Source organism: Passer montanus, unplaced genomic scaffold (genome assembly GCF_014805655.1).
Source record: "Passer montanus isolate IOZ18808 unplaced genomic scaffold, ASM1480565v1 scaffold39, whole genome shotgun sequence".
NCBI lineage: Eukaryota > Metazoa > Chordata > Aves > Passeriformes > Passeridae > Passer > Passer montanus.
The window spans coordinates 7,662,224-7,679,729 of NW_024368707.1; the positions used below are offsets into that span (position 1 = coordinate 7,662,224).

At 46.6% G+C, this 17,506-nt stretch overlaps 2 protein-coding genes across 2 annotated transcripts; one reads left to right on the forward strand and one right to left on the reverse strand.

The window, feature by feature from the left end:
• The first annotated feature begins 27 nt into the window (after positions 1–27).
• Positions 28–3,845, forward strand: EMG1 (EMG1 N1-specific pseudouridine methyltransferase). The gene is made up of 6 exons (XM_039717803.1): positions 28–192; positions 269–370; positions 654–795; positions 1,155–1,213; positions 2,602–2,751; positions 3,519–3,845. Exons 1-6 carry the CDS (start codon positions 55–57, stop codon positions 3,630–3,632), a joined length of 705 nt encoding a protein of 234 aa, XP_039573737.1. The 5' UTR covers positions 28–54; the 3' UTR covers positions 3,633–3,845.
• Positions 3,846–4,061: 216 nt separating this feature from the next.
• On the reverse strand, positions 4,062–16,718 carry LPCAT3 (lysophosphatidylcholine acyltransferase 3). The gene is made up of 13 exons (XM_039717801.1): positions 16,539–16,718; positions 9,724–9,831; positions 9,507–9,613; positions 9,263–9,356; positions 9,142–9,179; positions 7,911–8,089; positions 7,393–7,501; positions 6,645–6,731; positions 6,195–6,361; positions 5,460–5,607; positions 4,768–4,926; positions 4,522–4,648; positions 4,062–4,405 (listed from the first exon to the last, which is right to left on the reverse strand). The coding sequence occupies exons 1-12, from the start codon at positions 16,570–16,572 to the stop codon at positions 4,532–4,534; spliced, it is 1,347 nt and encodes a 448-aa protein (XP_039573735.1). The 5' UTR covers positions 16,573–16,718; the 3' UTR covers positions 4,062–4,405; positions 4,522–4,531.
• Between the last annotated feature and the right edge of the window lie 788 nt (positions 16,719–17,506).

Consider the following 17,506-nt stretch of genomic DNA (forward strand, 5'->3'; position numbering starts at 1 on the left):
GGCCGCGGCGGGAAGGGCGGGCCCGGGGCGGGGCCGGCGGGGCCGCGTGACAAAATGGCGGCGCCCAGGCGGGCACGTGGGGACGGCGAGGAGGGCGAGGAAGATGAAGGGCGCTCGCTGCCGGCCAAGCGGCCCCGCGGGCAGCGCCGGCTCCTGGTCGTGCTGGAGGGGGCGAGTCTGGAGACCGTGAAGGTGTGGGCGGCGGGAGATCGGGGCGCGGCCGGCGGCGCTCTCGCTCCCCGCTGACCCGCCCGTGCTCTGGCCCTAGGTGGGGAAGACGTTCGAGCTGCTCAACTGCGACAAGCACAAGGCGCTGCTGCTGCGGAACGGCCGGGACCCCGGGGAGGTGCGGCCTGACATCGCGCACCAGGTAGGGCCGGCTCCGGGCGGCTCGGGGCCATCCCGCCTCGGCACCGGGGCTCCGCTGGGGCCCCCGCGGCCCGGGCCGAGCTTGGCCTCCCCCGCTACGCTGGGGGGCTTTGGGCTGAGCCGCTGTTGGGGTCTGGGCTTGATTTCTTAGCATCCCATAGCGGGATGAGCTTTCAGCCCCAGCGTCGGCCCCTTCTGCGTTTGTGGGGGCTAACCGCCAGTTTCCCTGGAATTCTCTCTCCTGTGCCTTTGTATTCCCGCTACCGTGTGCTTTTTGCTTTCAGAGTCTGCTGATGCTGATGGACAGCCCCCTGAATCGGGCTGGGCTCCTGCAGGTTTATATCCATACCAAGAAGAATGTTCTCATTGAGGTCAATCCCCAAACCAGAATCCCAAGAACTTTTGATCGATTCTGTGGTCTCATGGGTGAGTGATTTAAACTCTGCACCAGCTATAGAATAATGCAGGAGGCTGGTCAGGACTGGGGGAGCTTTGGGAAAAGTCAAAAACTGGCACTGACCTTAAAATGTGAAAGAGACAAAAGAGCAGAGAAGTGAAAGCCCCTTTCTGGGATGTTCCAGGATGCATTCCCCAGCTGCATGCCCCTCAGTACAGGGGGGAGTGCCTGCAGGAGGCTGTGCTGTCAGCAAAATATGTTTTTTCAGGCTGTGATAGGAGCTCTAAAGGTGGACTTTTTGTGTACCTCAGCTCAGGCAAAGCATGGGATTCCTCCAGCAAATCACCACACAGCTTAAGCGATTTTTTTCTTGTTTTCTCTTTGCCAGTTCAGCTGCTGCATAAGCTCAGCGTTAGAGCAGCTGATGGGCCTCAGAAACTGCTGAAGGTAAATATTCTGTAACTGTTCAGGGCTGAGGTTGCAACATTCTAATGGCACTGCAGGAGGGACTTTTTCCTGAGGGGGGAGGTGTGGTTTGGTTGTGGGTGTGGTTGTTATTCTATCCCAGCCCATCCTTGCTGGGGGCCCTGGTTCCAGGGGGGCTCTCCCACATGCCAGGAGCTGCTGCTGCAGGAAGGAAACCCCAAACACACCTGTCCTTGGAGCTGAGGGATCTGTCTCCTCACGTGAGCCTGACTGCCACGCCTGGACACTGACACTTCTTGGGTACAGCTTTCAAAAAGGCAGAGAGAGGTGGAGATGAAGATACAATTAACTTGAATGGCTTCTGCAGTCACAGAGGGGAAGACTGGATGAACCACAGGAACAAAGGATTTATCATGATATTGAATTCCTCGGATGAACTTGTTGCTGGAAATGCCAGAAAAGCAGCTGATGGTGATGTCATCTTGGCAGAGGAGGCTTGGCCCTAGCCAGTGCACCTCCCTGAGGACACAGGTCAGCAGGACTCCCAGAAGCAAAGAAGAACTAACCGTGACTTAAATGTGTGTTGTAACTTTCTTCTGGAAAATCTGGGTTCCCCAAAGAAGGAGAGTGGTTTGAAATCCCAGCAGCAGCCTGCTTGCCAGCCAAGATGAGACAGAATTGTCTAAAGGGGACTACAGGTCCTCCATGCCCATCCCTCTGTGCCAGCTTCAAGAGGGTTTTCCAGGTACACACTGGCAACATCTGGACACAGCTGCTGGGGTTTGTTCTGTCCCTGTGCTGGGCATCCTGACCCTGCTACCCAATGAGTCCTTCATGGCTTCTTTGAAGGAGAAGGTGGTGTTTGGGGTGCTTTTCCTGGGAGCAGTGCTGTGCCTCAGCTTCTCCTGGCTATTCTGTATTGCCTGCTGTCACTTGGAGAAGGTCCTGTGGAATTTTTTCATTTTGGATTACTCAGGAATTGCACTGCTGCTCACAGGGAGCTCTGCTACTCATTCTGCTGCTCCCACACAGCCAAGACTCATGTACCTCTACATCACCTGCATCCTGGGCATACCTCAACCCATCTGGGATTGTTTTTGCTCCAGGACCTGGGTGTACTTGGTGGGTAATCAGGGGGACAGGGAAACAGGATGTGTCCCTCAAGGGGATTTGAGTTTTGGTCTGTGATGTTGAATTGTGTTCTCAGTGTTGGTTGTGGAGTGACAGCACCACTGTATTTTGTAAATACCATGGACAATGAGGATGGAATGCTCCAGATGCACCAGTCATGAGCCCCTGATGCAACCAGCTGATGAATTTTTTGTTTGTTGCTTTTAGCAAACAATGCATCGAGCTAGCTGTCAGGGTCTGTGACATCTACACCCCTATTAATTTTCTGCTTTCTGCAGGTGATTAAAAATCCAGTCACTGACCACCTGCCCGTGGGCTGTATGAAGATTGGCACCTCTTTTGCAGTGCCACAGGTGTCAGATCTGCGCGAGCTGGTTCCTGCAGCAGAGCCAGTTGTCATTGTGGTGGGAGCTTTTGCCCATGGCTCAGTAAGTGTGTGCATCCCTTATCTGGGGTTGTGAAATGGTTTCAGTCTTCTTCTGAGAATGGAGGTTTTATCTGCCCTTTTGTGGCTTGGTTTCCCCTCCACCCAGCCCCCCATTTTCCCCTGTATGCTTGTCAAAAAAGGGCCCAAAACCGCAACACTTGGGATTGTTGTCTCTCCCAAGGGAGGCCATTAGTGATGGCTGGCAGTTTCCCTGCTGAGGAAATACTGTGCCTCTGCAGTTCTTAGGGTTGGAAAGGATCTCTGGAGATCATCCAGTCCAACCCCCTGCTAAGGCAGGGTCACCTGGAGCAGGTGACACAGGAACATGTCCAGGTGGATTTTGAATGTCTCCAGAGAGGGAGACTCCACAGCCTCCCTGGGCAGCACGTTGAGTGCTCTGCCACCCTCATCATAATTAAGTTCTTCCTCATGTTGTGGTGAAACTTCTTGTGTTTTAGTTTGTGGCCACTGCTCCTTGCCCTGTTGCTGGGCACCAGAGGAAAGAGTCTGGCACCATCCTCTTGGCACCCGCCCTGGAGATATTTATGTGCATTAATGAGATCCCCTGTCAGTCTTCCCTTCCCTAGACAAAACAGGCCCTGCAGTCTCTCCTCATAAGAGGTGGTTCCATGTCCTAATAATCTTTCTTGCTTCTGCTGCACCCTCTCCAGTGGCTCCTTGTCTTTCTTGTTTTAATGGAGATGGGGCTCAGTGAAAACTTTTTGCAACTTGGTAATTTTTTTTTCTATTTCCCCCCTCTTCTCCCAGGTCAGTGTTGACTACACAGAAAAGATGGTCTCCATCAGCAACTATCCCCTTTCTGCTGCCCTGACGTGTGCTAAAATTACTACTGCCTTTGAGGAAGTGTGGGGAGTAGTATGAGCTTCTGCTGCTACTGCTGTCATGATGGACTTGCATACAGTGACTTCACATTCTGGAAGGGCTCTTTGACTTGGGTGTGGACCTGGTGCAGCTTTGGGCTCCTGGAAAACATTTCAACTTCGTCCTTGGAGCTTCTGAAGCAATGAGACTTTAAACGGACTGCCCCACTGACCCTTTTTCCTCCTATTAAAGGTACCTTTTTTGAGTAAAAAATGCCTGTGAATTTTACTTTCTCATTTTTCATATGTGGGCAGGCTGGATCCCCTTATAGCAGGGACTTGGCCCAAATTTGTCACAGAACTGGAATTCTTAGCTGTGCCCTGCTCACCCTGGTGTCACTCGGTCCTGTAGGATCGCCTTGCTCGGCGGCATGTGACAGTTCACACTCCCACACCGAGGCACCCAAGAGGAAAGGAGCTGAAGCCGATGTTAAAAAGACCAGGAGCAATTTTTATCTTAGATGACAAACGTAGAAAAGTCAGAAGGTGGCTCCTATCCAACGCAGCACCTGCCGTGAGTGTGGTACAATCATCTGGTATCAGCGGAGAGACGAGTGCCGGCCGCGGGGCGGCAGAGATAAGGCAACAGACAGAAGGTGGAGGGTCTCAAGGAGGCTCGCTCGGATCCCCTCCTTTCGGGTCTCTGACCCTGTGCTTTCTCCTTCCCCCTCCTTGCGTTGAAAAATAGTCATACTTCAACACAGCAAACTTGGCAGGTGATGCTTTGCTTCCGGAGTGTTAAATCAACTCCTACGAATGCACAGGTGGTACAATCTGAAAAACAGAGGCGCCCTAGATTTGCTTCGGTTGATTCCATGTTTGCCTTTCGCCCTGGGCTGCAGCATTGCTGCCCCACTTGACTTCCTGGTCCCTACCTCATACAGCCTTACCTTTTGGCTGTTACTCTGCTCTTTTTAACTTTTCTTTTCGTGGCACGATTAATCTGCGAATGTAAGGCAACACCAGCAGTAAGGTGAAGAACAACACGTGGCCGAAGAAATAAATAGACTTGTACACCTGTAAAGAGAAAGGCAGGGTTGGGGATCAGCAGCCAGCTTTAAGCCAGGAACACAGGGGAGGGGATGGAGGGAACAGGGTTGACCATGTGGGGTCGTCTGGTTGTGGCTTCTAAATACCTTCATCCATTTGTCCCAGGTGAAGAGGCAAAATGGCACCAGGGAATAACCCATGAACATCCAGTGGTTAGTCTGCTGCAGCACGTAGAAGATGGGCCGCAAGACAGTGATGGAGGCCAAAGTGCTTAGGGCAGGACTGTCCCGAACAAGGTTCATGGCCTAATTTAAAGAAAAGAAAGCAGAATTCTCACCAGCTGGATGTCCTGTGGCTGTATATGCAGGCTCTGGGGCCAAAGTTCCCTATCCAGCTGTGTAAAATGTGTTTTAGTAAGCAGCTAGTCTAAAAAGTAGGTAAATCCCCTGTCCTGGCCAAGGTTTTAATTAAGAAAATACATCTTAATAAGGAATATTGTTCCTGCAGTACCAGGAGATTTAACAGAAGCATTCAGCTCATGTGTTTGTCCCCCAATCCTTCCAGCTGCCAAGCACATCAGCCACCCTCTGCTCATATGCCAAGTTTTCTGGTTCTCTCCCTGTCAGCTTCTGCAATATATTTATGGTTTGCACACACAGAAGACAGCAACCTACTGAACTCTTAAGAACAAAACCCTGCCATGCTTGAAAACCAATTTCAAAGTGAGCAGCTATTTTTCATATTTAATGTAAGTGAAGCCTGTGGAGTGCTACTTTCCAGACTCAGGGGCAGAGGCTAACACAACCCCCCCTGTTCTGGTAAGTCAGACAAAGCATACCTGTCTTTCCACGATGACTATCAGCAGCTCCATCTGAAAGCACACCAGGTAGCCAGAGTGCAGCCCGTGCCAGATGGCCAGGAAGAACAGGGCCAGTGCCTGTGACAGCAGTTTGTTGCCCAGGAACTTCAAGCGCTTGAAGATGTAGCTAGAGCAGAAAAGAAACAAAGTACTCCCAGGTTATTCCCTGCCCTCCCCTGGCTGTGTCAGGGATGAAGGGTCCGGGGGACCCAATGCCTTTGCACACTCTGTGGTGGCAGGAACAGCATGACCAGGGCAAAACCTACATCAAAACAGTCTTAAAGGAATCCCAGCTACAAGGGGGAGAGGGGGGTCATTACATACAATTTGGCTGTGGGTCCCAGCAAGTGCTGAACCAAAACCCATCCAGGTTTGGAGTGGGGAGCACCAAGAGCCATGATGCAGGAAGCAGCTGTCAGAGCAGCTCTGTGGCTGGCTGAACAGGCAGGCAGCCCCAAGGGCTTGCTGTAGATTCCCATTCTAGTCTCTGCTGCCATCAGCTGCTTGCCTTTATTAATGAACTGCTCTTCCAGACCCCTCTAACCCAGTACCCCAATAACCTGTTTCTAAGGCACAGCAGCAAAACATGGAAAAAGGTGCACAAACTGAAAACTGGCAGATTCTTCCTCTAATGCTCCTGCTTAGCCTAAGGTCTTGGTTCTGCTGACAGAACAGAACTGACACATTACAGAAGGAGGATTTTGTCCTGCTCACCGGGCCACCCAAGCATTGGTGTTGATGTTGAAAGAAGCAATGGTCCCTGTGAACAAAGGTGTTGTCTCATACAGCCAGACCTTCATGTTGGCACAGGCATTCCACAAAGGCTTTCCGTTCTGGTCTTTCCCATTGTACCCCAGACCAACAAGGATGCAGACTCCTTCCTATCAAAAAATGCACAAGAAAGATAAGATGAAAACATTGCCCTAGTTTTGCTGGAGAAGCAGAGCTGAGGAAATGCTGACTCTCACTGTGTTGAGAGCATCACTACAGACGGAACAAATGGATTAAAAACTGCCTTTTAGTTAGCTAGCCTTTGCTAACTTAAAGCAAGCTGAACTGACCTGCACTGATCTCCAGATATTTGGATTTCTTCCATTTAGTGCTAAGTCCAAGAGGCTTGGACCTTTATTAATTTGTCTTTCGTTTCTTTTGCTTTAGACTCACCGTAACAAGCCAGCAAGTTACGTATTTGTAGAGTATCATTTTGCCCCAGATCAATATGTAACCACAACGAAACCAGAAAGGCTTCTCCTGCAGAGATAAGAGTGAAACAGAGTAAAAATAAAACCTGGAGTTGAGTGGCCATAATGACACAAGGTATTTCATCATGGTCTTTTGTTTTTATCTGTGTTAAGACACACAGACTGGGCTGCCAGGCTTATGCAAACTTACACATCATTCTCTTTCCTTTGGTAATATTTGGCTGTATTGAAATGTGTAGGGTTTGGGAAGACTCTAGGATTAGCATAATCAAAATGCTTGCTGATAATCTGACAGTAGGAGTTATTTGTTAGGAGCTTTCCAAGAACGTCAAAGATTATGGTAAGCCTTACAAGTTACTCTAAGTAAATTCTTTGCACATAATGATTAAAAGTAAAGTCATTACAAGGTCATAAAATACATATGTTAGGTATGAAAACCAACAGTAGCATTTAAGATCAATTATCCGTTTGTGAAAGTTTTTGTTTGTTTCAGTTCTGCTTAACAGATTCCTGTTCTGCATCAGGTGGAATCATCAAGACAGGCAGTAAAGCCAAATTAGCTGTGGAAAATCCTATCACTAGTTGCCGATTTATTGTTAAATTGAGGCCAAAAAAAAAGGAAATAAAAAAATAATTCCACTCTTGTAGATCCAGTGCCCACCGGAGAAGTGGAATTCTTCCACATCCCACAAGGCCAAGTGAATACATACCATATATTCATCTGAGGTGAGGTACTCATCAGACACATAGGGGCTTGACAAGGTGTAGGTTACTAGAAACAGGAGACCCAGGCTCAGACGCTTGAGAGCAGGCACAAAACTGAGAAAGAAAAATACCAAGGTCAAAGAAATGCCTTGGAAAGAGACCATCAAACTCATAGTTTTAAAAACAGAGGTGGAGAGGAGGAGGTAGGGGAGACAGTGACAGGGAGTCACCACATTCCACTGCAGCAGCTGCCTCCATTAGGAAGCTGGGATGCAAACATCACCAGGTTGGAACCAAGTCTGTACTAAAGATGTCAAATGGTTGTTGATGTTCATGCCCTGGAACAATGCCGGGACATTAAGCAGAATTATGAGCGGCTTTTGAAAGACTGCCTTGTTTCATAAATCACCCCTGGTCACAGTAGTTGTGTGTTCAGGTGAGAAGGCAGTCTGCTGCAGGGAACGTGGAGGAGCCAGCTTTCTAGGATCTTAGGAAGGGGAGAAGCCAAGCAGCTTTGTATTACCTATTGGGTCTCTGGCCTGGAACGTCAGTCATCTCACCCCTTGCCAGTTTCTGATAGTCTGTCATGGAGAACTGAGGCCCAACCATGAAGGCACCATAGAAATAGGAGAATCCTGAGACCTCCAGCAAGGTAGGAACCCCCCGAACAGCAAATCGCTGCTGCTCAGGGGTCAGGAACTCCTGCACCAAAGGGAGTGGCATTAACATCATCCCAGGAATTTCACCCAGCTCTGGATGTTAGGTCCTCACCCTGCCTCCTTCTTGGTGTCAGTTCTTGCTCCCCATGGACACGGAACTTTACACTTTGTACTTCATGTCCATTCCTCTCCCCAGCCCTCTCTGTGCCCACCCCCTCCAAACAGCAACAAGATCCAATGGTTGAGACCAGTTGCACAGGTCTCTATTCCCAAATAAGCTCCAAACATGGAAGGGATCCACTGCCATGCATCCCTGGCAGCACAGTAGGCATAGTAGGAGCACTGTATCTGATCTATTCCAGTACCTGACTGCAATTTCATGTACTCTCCCAAGACCTTATCATGCTACAATTCCTATTTCTTGATGCAAAAATAGTTTTAAAATACTTGAAGCTTCAGGTCAGGAAGTTTCATTTTGACCTAATTTTCCTGCAGTCAGCAGTGATTCCATGGATGCTACAGACTTGGTCAGGCCTCAAACAGGAGATGGGGAATGCAGGTACTTGAAGCAGGATTGAGGGACTGTAGCATGTGTATTGCCCTCTCCCACACACTGTGCTGTGCAACTGCTTTGTTTCTGTGAGCTAAACACAGGGTCCTAACAAATGGTAAAGGGCAACCATTGACAAGCACATGATAAGACTAATCAAAGGAAAGGAAAATGGGAACTGAGATGCAGTACTGATTGTCTGCAAGTTAAAGGTACACTACCCACAAGACACAGAGCATCAGTGACTGGGAATCTAAAGCAATAGATTTGGGGGAAGGAGAATGGTGGGGAATTTGGAAGGGTGCAGAGTAATATTCTGACATAACTGGAACAACTTCTGTCCATCTCTAATCACTACTCTCTGTTCCAAATTATTTTGTTCCAGTCTAGAATTCAGTGCCCTCAAACACTCCCAGAAGCTCCCCTCTCAGCTGAGGCTTTTACTTAACAATGCAGCTTGCTAACTCACATCCTTTGAACTTGATTTTCTGATCTCTAGCTCACTGGGACAGCATGGAATGACGGAGAAATGGTGTCTAACTCACCGGATCTTTTCCTCCATCATAGTAATCAATGGCCAGACCTAGAGGTGAGAAACAGTGACTTGAAGCCCTGGGATGGGCTCAGCTTGCAGAGTGCAAGAGAGAGAAGAGAGGTGTCACTCACCAATCAACTTAAGTGTCAAGACACAATGTGGCATTGTCCACTTGATGTCATAATGCTCTGTGGCTGTGAAGTAATATCCAGCCATAAGGTATGTCTGAAAGAAACCATTGTTTGGGTTATTCAAACTAATTCCTCCAGCTGGTTTTGATCTGCCTCCACTTCTCCACCCACAGTTGCTACTGAAGTGCTAAACTGAACAGAGGCCTCCCTTCTACAAACCCAGGGAGTAAGAAAGAGGGTTTACCATCTGAAAGAGAAATGTGGTGATGACGGCAGTGATTGTGCGACCCATTAGTCTCAGTATCAGGAACTGGATTAGGACACATATCAGGGAATGAAAAAACTGCGTCCCTGTGGGCAGGAAAAAGAGAGAGATGAGAAATAGAAATTACATGTATAGGTCCTCCCAAATCGCAGCATGCCCTGGGCCAGGCAGCTCTCTCTTCCCAAACTCATCTTACCAAAATTGAAGTAAGCAATTGAGAGTCCTGTGAACACGTTGTAGAGGTGAATGAGGTAGGTCTCCTTCTGGAAGAGGAAATAACGCTGGAACAAGGCAAAAGGATATCCTGAGAGAAAAAAAAAATAAGGAAGAGCTGTAAATAAGTTTAGACAAGTATTTGTCATGAACCAAACTATAGCCTTTCTGAACATGTCATTAGGTATTTTACACCACACACTATCAACACAGGGCATGGTGTTAATTCCTGATACTGCATTTGCATCTTGGGAGACAGACTCCAGATGAATTACTCTGTACAGAAGAAAATACTTTAACAGGAACGTAATTGTAGCAAAACAGACATTGAAGTGCAAAAAATTACAGGATTACATTTTCTGGCCTCGTTCAATATATGAGATGGATAATGCTGAAATACATGAATCACACTTTAGCCTGTGATTAATTTCCAAATTATGTGTCAAATACAATGAACGTGGCAAGAAACTAGATAAAAATAAAAGGGGGGGGAAGGGAAAAACTTTATGGTTAATATGGTTAAACCATGACAAACGTCCAAAAAACTTCAGTCCCACTCCCACCTCAATGAGCTCTTTCAGCTTTAATTTCAGATCTCCTCAGGTGACCTCCAGTATGATACTCTCGCTTTTCTAACCCTGCAACTTCGGATTTGCATCTGATTTGTGAACTACTGGGTATACAAAGCTGTAACTAAAATCCACTGGTACTACGCATGTGGTATTTTTGGATTAAAAAAAAACCTCAGAAGCATTTCATATGGAGCAGCTAAGAAAAGTGGAAGGGGTTTTTTCCTTGCATTTTCTGTGAGGTAACTCCTAGTCTAAGTTAGGAATGCCTCCAGATTATTCATCTGTGGCTCAAGTGAGAAGCAAACATTTGTGAAGCACTCTGGTAGTACAGAGAGAAGAGTCACACAGAACACCACAACTCAATTAAATTCTGTTGTCTAGGTGAGTTTCACAAAGCATGCAATAAATACTGCCACATTAGACAGTAAATATAATATGTCTTAATACACAGTGGCACAGGAAGCGTTGCAATTAGCTTTCTAAAGGCATGTGCACAAGGCACTGAACTAGGATACAAGAAGCCACTTTAATTCTGGCATCTTGTAACTTTATTGCTCTATGTTGCAAGCCTGTGTGTTCTCTCTACCCTGCTCAAAAAAAGGGGAAATTCATCACATACCACAATACTGGCATCCACACTACTTATCATCCTGGCTGAAATCAGGAGCAGCGGATGGAGCTCTGCTACCTGCACTAATGGAGTGGCAGTAGCAGGAGGTGGTCATGTTTTATATGCAGCAGTAATAAAAGGTGATGAAATGCACATTCTGCCGAGAAGTGTATGATGGATGGAAGGCTTCCAATAAGCAAGGCCAAGTCTAGTCACTACTGGGAGAGGAAATGAGAAACTCTGTCATGTTATTTAAATACATGTCTGGCAGTGCTCACAAGCTGGGGCCATTTTAAGGCCCTCTCCAACCCCACAAATCCCTTGGGAGGGAGCCCTGGAGTTGGGGACTTTGGGGCTCTTTTCTAGATCCTTTTGGGCTCATGTTTTGCTGCATCCAGATGTGTACTTGCTGCCTCCTGAAACTGAGCTGCTGCTCCCCATTTCCTCAGCCTCCTGCCACCCCTCTTTCGGTTTTCCCTGCCTCCTTGTTGCTGTTCCTTCCTCCTTTTGTGTCCCACACCGGTTTCCACGCCACAGGCTGCTTTCTGGCCAGCCCCACATACCACCGCTCTCCACTCCCAGAGCCTGGCAACCTCCCTCCTGCACATCCAGCCTGCTCTCCCTTCCAAAACTGCGGCTCCAAACTCCCCTACAAAATGCCTTACCCAAGCCATCCCTCTCCCTTCCCGCTCTTCCATGCTTTTTTTACACAGCCCACTTCTGTCCCATTCCACCCTCACTGCTGGCCCCAGCACCAGCTGAGGGGGAAAGAGGGAATTGGCAAAGAGTTCATCACACGGGCTCTCTGGGGATACAGGAGTAACTCAAAGAATTAGAGCAATTCACATGGTTAAAAAAAGAGAAAGAAAAAAAAAGTAGTATTTTCTACTGGCCTTTTACTCAGAAACATACAAATGGGGATGCTTTGTTCATGAGCCAATCTTCCTGCTGAAGTTTAAAAAACATTGGAAGAACTGCTTTGAGAAATGGAAAGTGGTAAAAAAGTTTTACTATCAGATTAGATAAAAAGTTAAAAAGCTGAGGTTTACTGTGGAAAAATGTTTTCCCCTTCTGAGCAAAGGGGAGAAAATCAGAAATACAGGCAAAGCACAATTGACTGCTGTTCATCAATATGCATGGTTTAAACCGTCATTTGCAAGGGTCTCCCACTCTCTTAAAAACCACTAATATTTTGCAAACTAGTCAATTTCTACCACATTTTTTTCCCCTCTAGCCATTTCTATAGACATAATTAAAGTATGACTGAATACTATAATGTAACTAATGTTCCTACTCTTTCTGAGACCCGTCTCATTTGTCAGCTGTGCTCCTTTTTAGCTGTACACAGGAGATCATGTCATGGTTTGGGTAATGCTGCTCCGAAGGAAAAAGAATTATGAACCCTTGCAAAGAGAGAGTTACTAATAATACACACTGCATCCATGTTTTTAGAAACTATAAACTTAAAGCTTGGTCTTGCACTACGTGGCTGCTGTTCCAGTCCAAAAGTCACAACATCAGCCTAAATTCTTCTGATATCTGGAGTAACTTGTTAGTACTCTGGACTGCACTTTACCTACAGTTTTGCTGCATGGGACAATTTTCTCAGTTTTACAACTGGGCCAGTTGCGTGCTGCTGATACAAACTTTAACCCCCAAACGGCAGCAGATACGGGGTAGCAATGGTCATTCTGATGTGGCCTGTGCCCTTCTGAACGCTGATAAACTAGCAATTAAACAGCAAACAATTTCTGCTGATTACAACATCAGTACTCCTGCCCCACTACCACGTCCCTGAAGCAGCCTGGATGAGCACAGCAGCTTTTGGAGTTATGGTTGCCTTCTGGCAAGCTGGATGGCACCTTTGGATATGCCAGCAGCAGGAAAGGCTGCGCTGCTTTGCTTCTGCCATTCACAGCAACAGGACAAGAGTCCCTGCTCCTTGCTGCCAAGAGGCTCTGCCCAGCAGCTCCCACTCTGCCAAGCTCCCCTTTCACGGCTCCCTAAGCAGAATGGACCGAGGCGGGAAAGCGGCTGCAAGACTCCTGGAGAAAACAGCAGGGAACCTCTGATCCAAACCCATTCTTCCCTATGCACCACGGAGCTGAAAAACAGCCTGCACACAGAGCTGGGTTTTCCCTCTAGGCACAGTTTCTATAGAATGGAATTAGCAACTGAGATGATTTTTATGTTTTTTCTTCACTTGAACAAGAGGATGATCTCTGGTTAAGAGAACCACAGAGACAGAAGGAAAGGAGAAGCTCAGCTTCTTGGCCACGGCCATTTGGGAGAGCAATGGGCCACTGCACAAAGCCCAGCTGGTCCACAGATACAACAGTCTAAATGAGCAAAAGAAGTTCAATCATCAAGAAGGTGGATTAGGCGGGAGAAAAGTTCTACTAATCCCAAGCAAAAAATAGTGCTGTCAAGTTTGCCATCTTCTGGACCGGGTGATTAAGATGCCTCTCTTTTTCCAGAGATAAAGCTGCATATAAGAACAGCAGAAAGATTCTTTTCATCTCTGCTCCCTTTATTTCCCCTTTGATATGCACTAGCTCTATCTCATCTTCAAGCCAGCACCTCTATTTTTCCTCTTCTCTCTTTTGCTGAACATTTAACTCCTCCTTTGTTAAGGTCCAACAGGGCAATTATCTCCATTTTTTATAAGAATTCTAAAACTGAAAAAATGGGACAACAGGGAAAAAAAGTGTTAAAATATCAGCCTTACCTAATGTTTTAATTCCAAATTTATTCCTCTCTGTTTCTAACACTGCAAAAGTACCACACCTTGTTTAACACTGGGTGCATAAACATGAGTATTTTAATTCAGCTCAGGAGTTTACCTTGAAAGTCCACTTATTGTGCTTAAGTTTGCATAACAAAACTGTCTCAAAGCATGTGAACAGGGCACTCTTCACACGAAACTGAACCGAAAACACACTCCAATCAATAGGTGGTAAGTGTGTATGAGCTGACAGAGGCAAATCCAAAGCAAATGCTCAAAACCCAGACAAGTCTGCTCTATACGTCTGCTCCTACTGCACCAATTCTCTTGCTAATGTAGACACAGGCAGTATGTAGCATTACTCAATTCCATCTATTTTTTTATTATATAAGGAATAAGATGTATTTGAAGTTAGGAGCTGAAACAAAGCAGTACATGAGTGTCCTGTGACAGAGCTGGTTTTGTGACACGACATTGCTGCCTCTTAGAAATTCTCCCATCTCTTACCCATCAGAACCAGTTGCTCACGGGCCCTTGCAGTAAGGTTCCTGCTTGGCTGACCAGCTGGGAACTTGATTTGGGATAAGCCAGAAATTTTGGGTGACGACAAGAAGAATTTTACTGAGCCTAAAAATCTTCAGGATGCAGGGAGCATGAAGCAGAGTATGTAAAAAAATTGACGAGAGGTAGAAGAGGAGGAGACAAGACAACTTGCAAGTGAAGCAGTAGGTTTCTGGCACCCATTGGGTAAGAATGTGTTACTTTCTGCAGTTGCCTGCTATGTCCATGGAATGAAAGAACACTTTCCGAATGCTTTTCCTGGCAGGCCTGGGCAAACCAGCAGGGTCATTTCTGGCTCAGGGCTGTAAACAGCATGTTGGCTCCCCTCCATATTATGCAGGTAGCTCGCAAGTCAGTGTGTAATATCATGGTAAGATAAATAGCTTTAATTCTTTGGGATCGTACAGCCATGCAAGAAACATGAGCAACATAAAGTATTAAATACACAGTGCCATAAGGCCTCCTGTGCCCTGGCTTGTGCTTTGAGCAGTGACAGCAGGAAAGAAATCTGTCCCCTCTCATGTGAGGACAGGAGCAGCAGCACAGAAACCCTGTTATCTCCTTCACACCACTGGAGCAGCTCCAGTGGGAACTCTGGGCCCTACTGAAGAGTGCCAGCTAGAGTTCATCTCTCAAAGACATTCTCATACAATTGACAGACATCAGTGTACTGACATATGGCAATTTTTATTGTGGCAGGGTCCAGAACTGTGCTTCAGGTATTCCTGCTGTTGGTACTGCTGCCAAATTGCAAAGTACTTTCTTCAAAGGTTGTCTATGCAAATTTCTACATGGGGGAAGTCAGCAGTAAGGTTTTCATCTTGTACAATCCAGGTAAGGGACTCTATTCTAGCTGTAGTCTCTACTTCAAAATTGCAGCATGTGTAAACCTGTCTCTAATTTAAATACAAAACTGTGACAGAAATCCCCATAATTTGCTCAGCAATTTGCTGTTACTTGTTCACTGAAACAACGTGGTGCTCTTTAGGACTACTCTAGTTTTAGTTCTTGAATGTTCTTTCTCCTTCTCTCGTTCTCTCCTGTATTTAATTTTTTTTCCAGTCAAGTCAGAATGCCAACAGTTTTAAATGACCTCTTTTGGTTATTTCAGATCATTACTAAGCAAACACTTATCCTGAATCAACAGAGTAAATTCAGACTATTTTTTCAACAATAATTCAGCTCTCTTCAGAAATTAATGTAAGAAGTCGAAAAGTCCTTTGTGATTCTTCCTCTTTTTCAGAAGACTATTTTTACCGGTTTGTGGTGATCCTCTGAAAGTGAAACCCTAGAAACTGTTGTCACAGTAAAACTGCAGAGTGTAGATGGGAAACTGCATCAGAGAGGAAGAAATAAGCAACGGCGTTTTAGTCCATCTTTGGAACTATGCTTCACCCTCATGGCCTTGTCCTGAAATAATTCAGCAGTATTAGATGCAGCCAACAAAAACAGTTTTCTTCCTGAATCTATGTAAACACCTGATATGGAGGAAGTGAAGGAAAAGACATACTTAATGTCCTCATGGCATTTCCAGCTTTTAGAAATGCCTTTCATTTATACCCCATGCCATCCTATGAAGTGGTCATCAGCACTAGCTGCATTACCAATGAGATTAAAAGGATTGTAAACTAAGCTGCAATTAAATGAACATTTCTTTGTGCGGGGCTGAGGAACTCCTCTCACTCTCATCTCATGTTGCTCTGGAGCAGCGTTTGGCCCTTCCTTTTAAAGCCATGGTGCAGGTATAACGCTGTACCACCACCCAGGGCTTACCCACCCATTAAGCAGGAGGGCTGGTCAGTCCCCTCTGCCTGAGTGGTTCAACCTACATGACCTGCAAGAGTGCCAAACAGCAGGCAGGGCTGTTTTGCATGCCCTGGAGCCTTCTGTCTGAAGTTATGCCTGCCACTGCATCTCATTAAAATATACTGAGCTAGGGAGAAAGGACAGGGAAAAGTGCAGCTCCAGCCTCCTGGTTTGCTTTATCCATTTGAGGCATGCAGGGGAGAGATGTGAGCGGTCTTCTGGGCCCCGCTCCCCAGAATTTTAACACAAATTCTAAAGATCCATTGAGACTATGTAAAACAGACAGTGGCCTACCTCGGGAAGGGACACTGTGGCATCTCAGTGGCTTTCTGTCGGCACTGCACGTGGAGCATTTGTAACAGCACACAGGAGTCTCACGCTTCCTTAATCTGCTGACTGCAGCAGGCAGCGCTTATCGCCATTAGGACAATAATTATCTGCTGTTCGCTTCAAAGAACTGCTGCTGCTCACCCACAAGAGGCTGAGCAGGAAACACCCTCCCAAAAGTCGCGTCCCCAACTTACTGCTAGCAAGAAGCAGCTCGGAGAGTACGATCATGGTGCATTCTGCAGAGCCATCTCTGCTGCGGCTGCCTCCACACACACTTTCTAGGACCTTGTCTGCATCAGCACTCGTTAGACTGGTCCCTTGGTTGATCCGGGTGACTAACCTCGCAGTGAACTATCTGCCTTTTCTGGTTTAGGTTTCTGCCAAACAAGTAAATTCAATCAGATCGCAATTAAAGGACCAGAGAGAGACGTGGGAGAAAGGAAAGCAGGACTTTTCTTGTTTGGAGGTGGGGAGCTGCTAGACTAATTAACGCTGACTTGTGTGCATGTCCTGTGTGTTTCCTATTACTTCATTCTTTTCTTTATAAAAGTTTGGTTTAACAAACTTCTACGTTTTTGAGCTCAAAACGACAGCCAGTGCAGTCTCCTGCATCGACCCTTCATGGGAAGAATGTTTTGCTCAGTTTGATCTCACACATCATAAACTAAATCAGGCAGAAATAAGTCTGGTGCAGACCACGGTTATGAAGTGACACAGTTTTTCTTGCTTGAATTTCCTTTTAAAATATTATACTTCTAGTTAGCCAAAGCAACTTTATTGCGACAGATGACACAGTAGTGGCTGTATCACTTCAAATATACTTTCAGGTTCAGAGGAAAGCTTGTATTTCTTTTCTGCTAGGTGACTTACACCGCCAAATGCTTTCACAACCCAAAGTTTCCCTGAGCATCTGCAGAGATTTACACAGATAGCATGTATACATACACTTGAATTAATGTTTTGGGAGCTACAACCTCCCCCTCAATCGCCAGCCCACACCACAACTCCAGCCCTGCCTTAACCATTTCCCATGGAACTCGAGCATCTCATGTTTACATAAGCGCAGGCACCCTGTGTTTTGCAACACGCTTCGCGCTGCAGGTGGAGCGCAGGACATCACCCCAGTTCTGCTGGCACTCAGCTGGGAGGTTTTGCTCACCCT

What these genes read in the sequence shown, in the direction of transcription:
- EMG1 (XM_039717803.1), top strand. Translation starts at nt 55, where the DNA reads ATGGCGGCGCCCAGGCGGGCACGTGGGGACGGCGAGGAGGGCGAGGAA. An exon ending in CGAGTCTGGAGACCGTGAAG is followed by an intron (nt 193 to 268) that starts GTGTGGGCGGCG and finishes CTCTGGCCCTAG; the next exon opens with GTGGGGAAGACGTTCGAGCT. An exon ending in TCGATTCTGTGGTCTCATGG is followed by an intron (nt 796 to 1,154) that starts GTGAGTGATTTA and finishes TCTCTTTGCCAG; the next exon opens with TTCAGCTGCTGCATAAGCTC.
- LPCAT3 (XM_039717801.1), bottom strand. Translation starts at nt 16,572, where the DNA reads ATGATCGTACTCTCCGAGCTGCTTCTTGCTAGCA. An exon ending in TAACTTGCTGGCTTGTTACG is followed by an intron (nt 6,362 to 6,644) that starts GTGAGTCTAAAG and finishes ATTTTTTGATAG; the next exon opens with GAAGGAGTCTGCATCCTTGT. An exon ending in ACCAATGCTTGGGTGGCCCG is followed by an intron (nt 5,608 to 6,194) that starts GTGAGCAGGACA and finishes TTTCTGCTCTAG; the next exon opens with CTACATCTTCAAGCGCTTGA.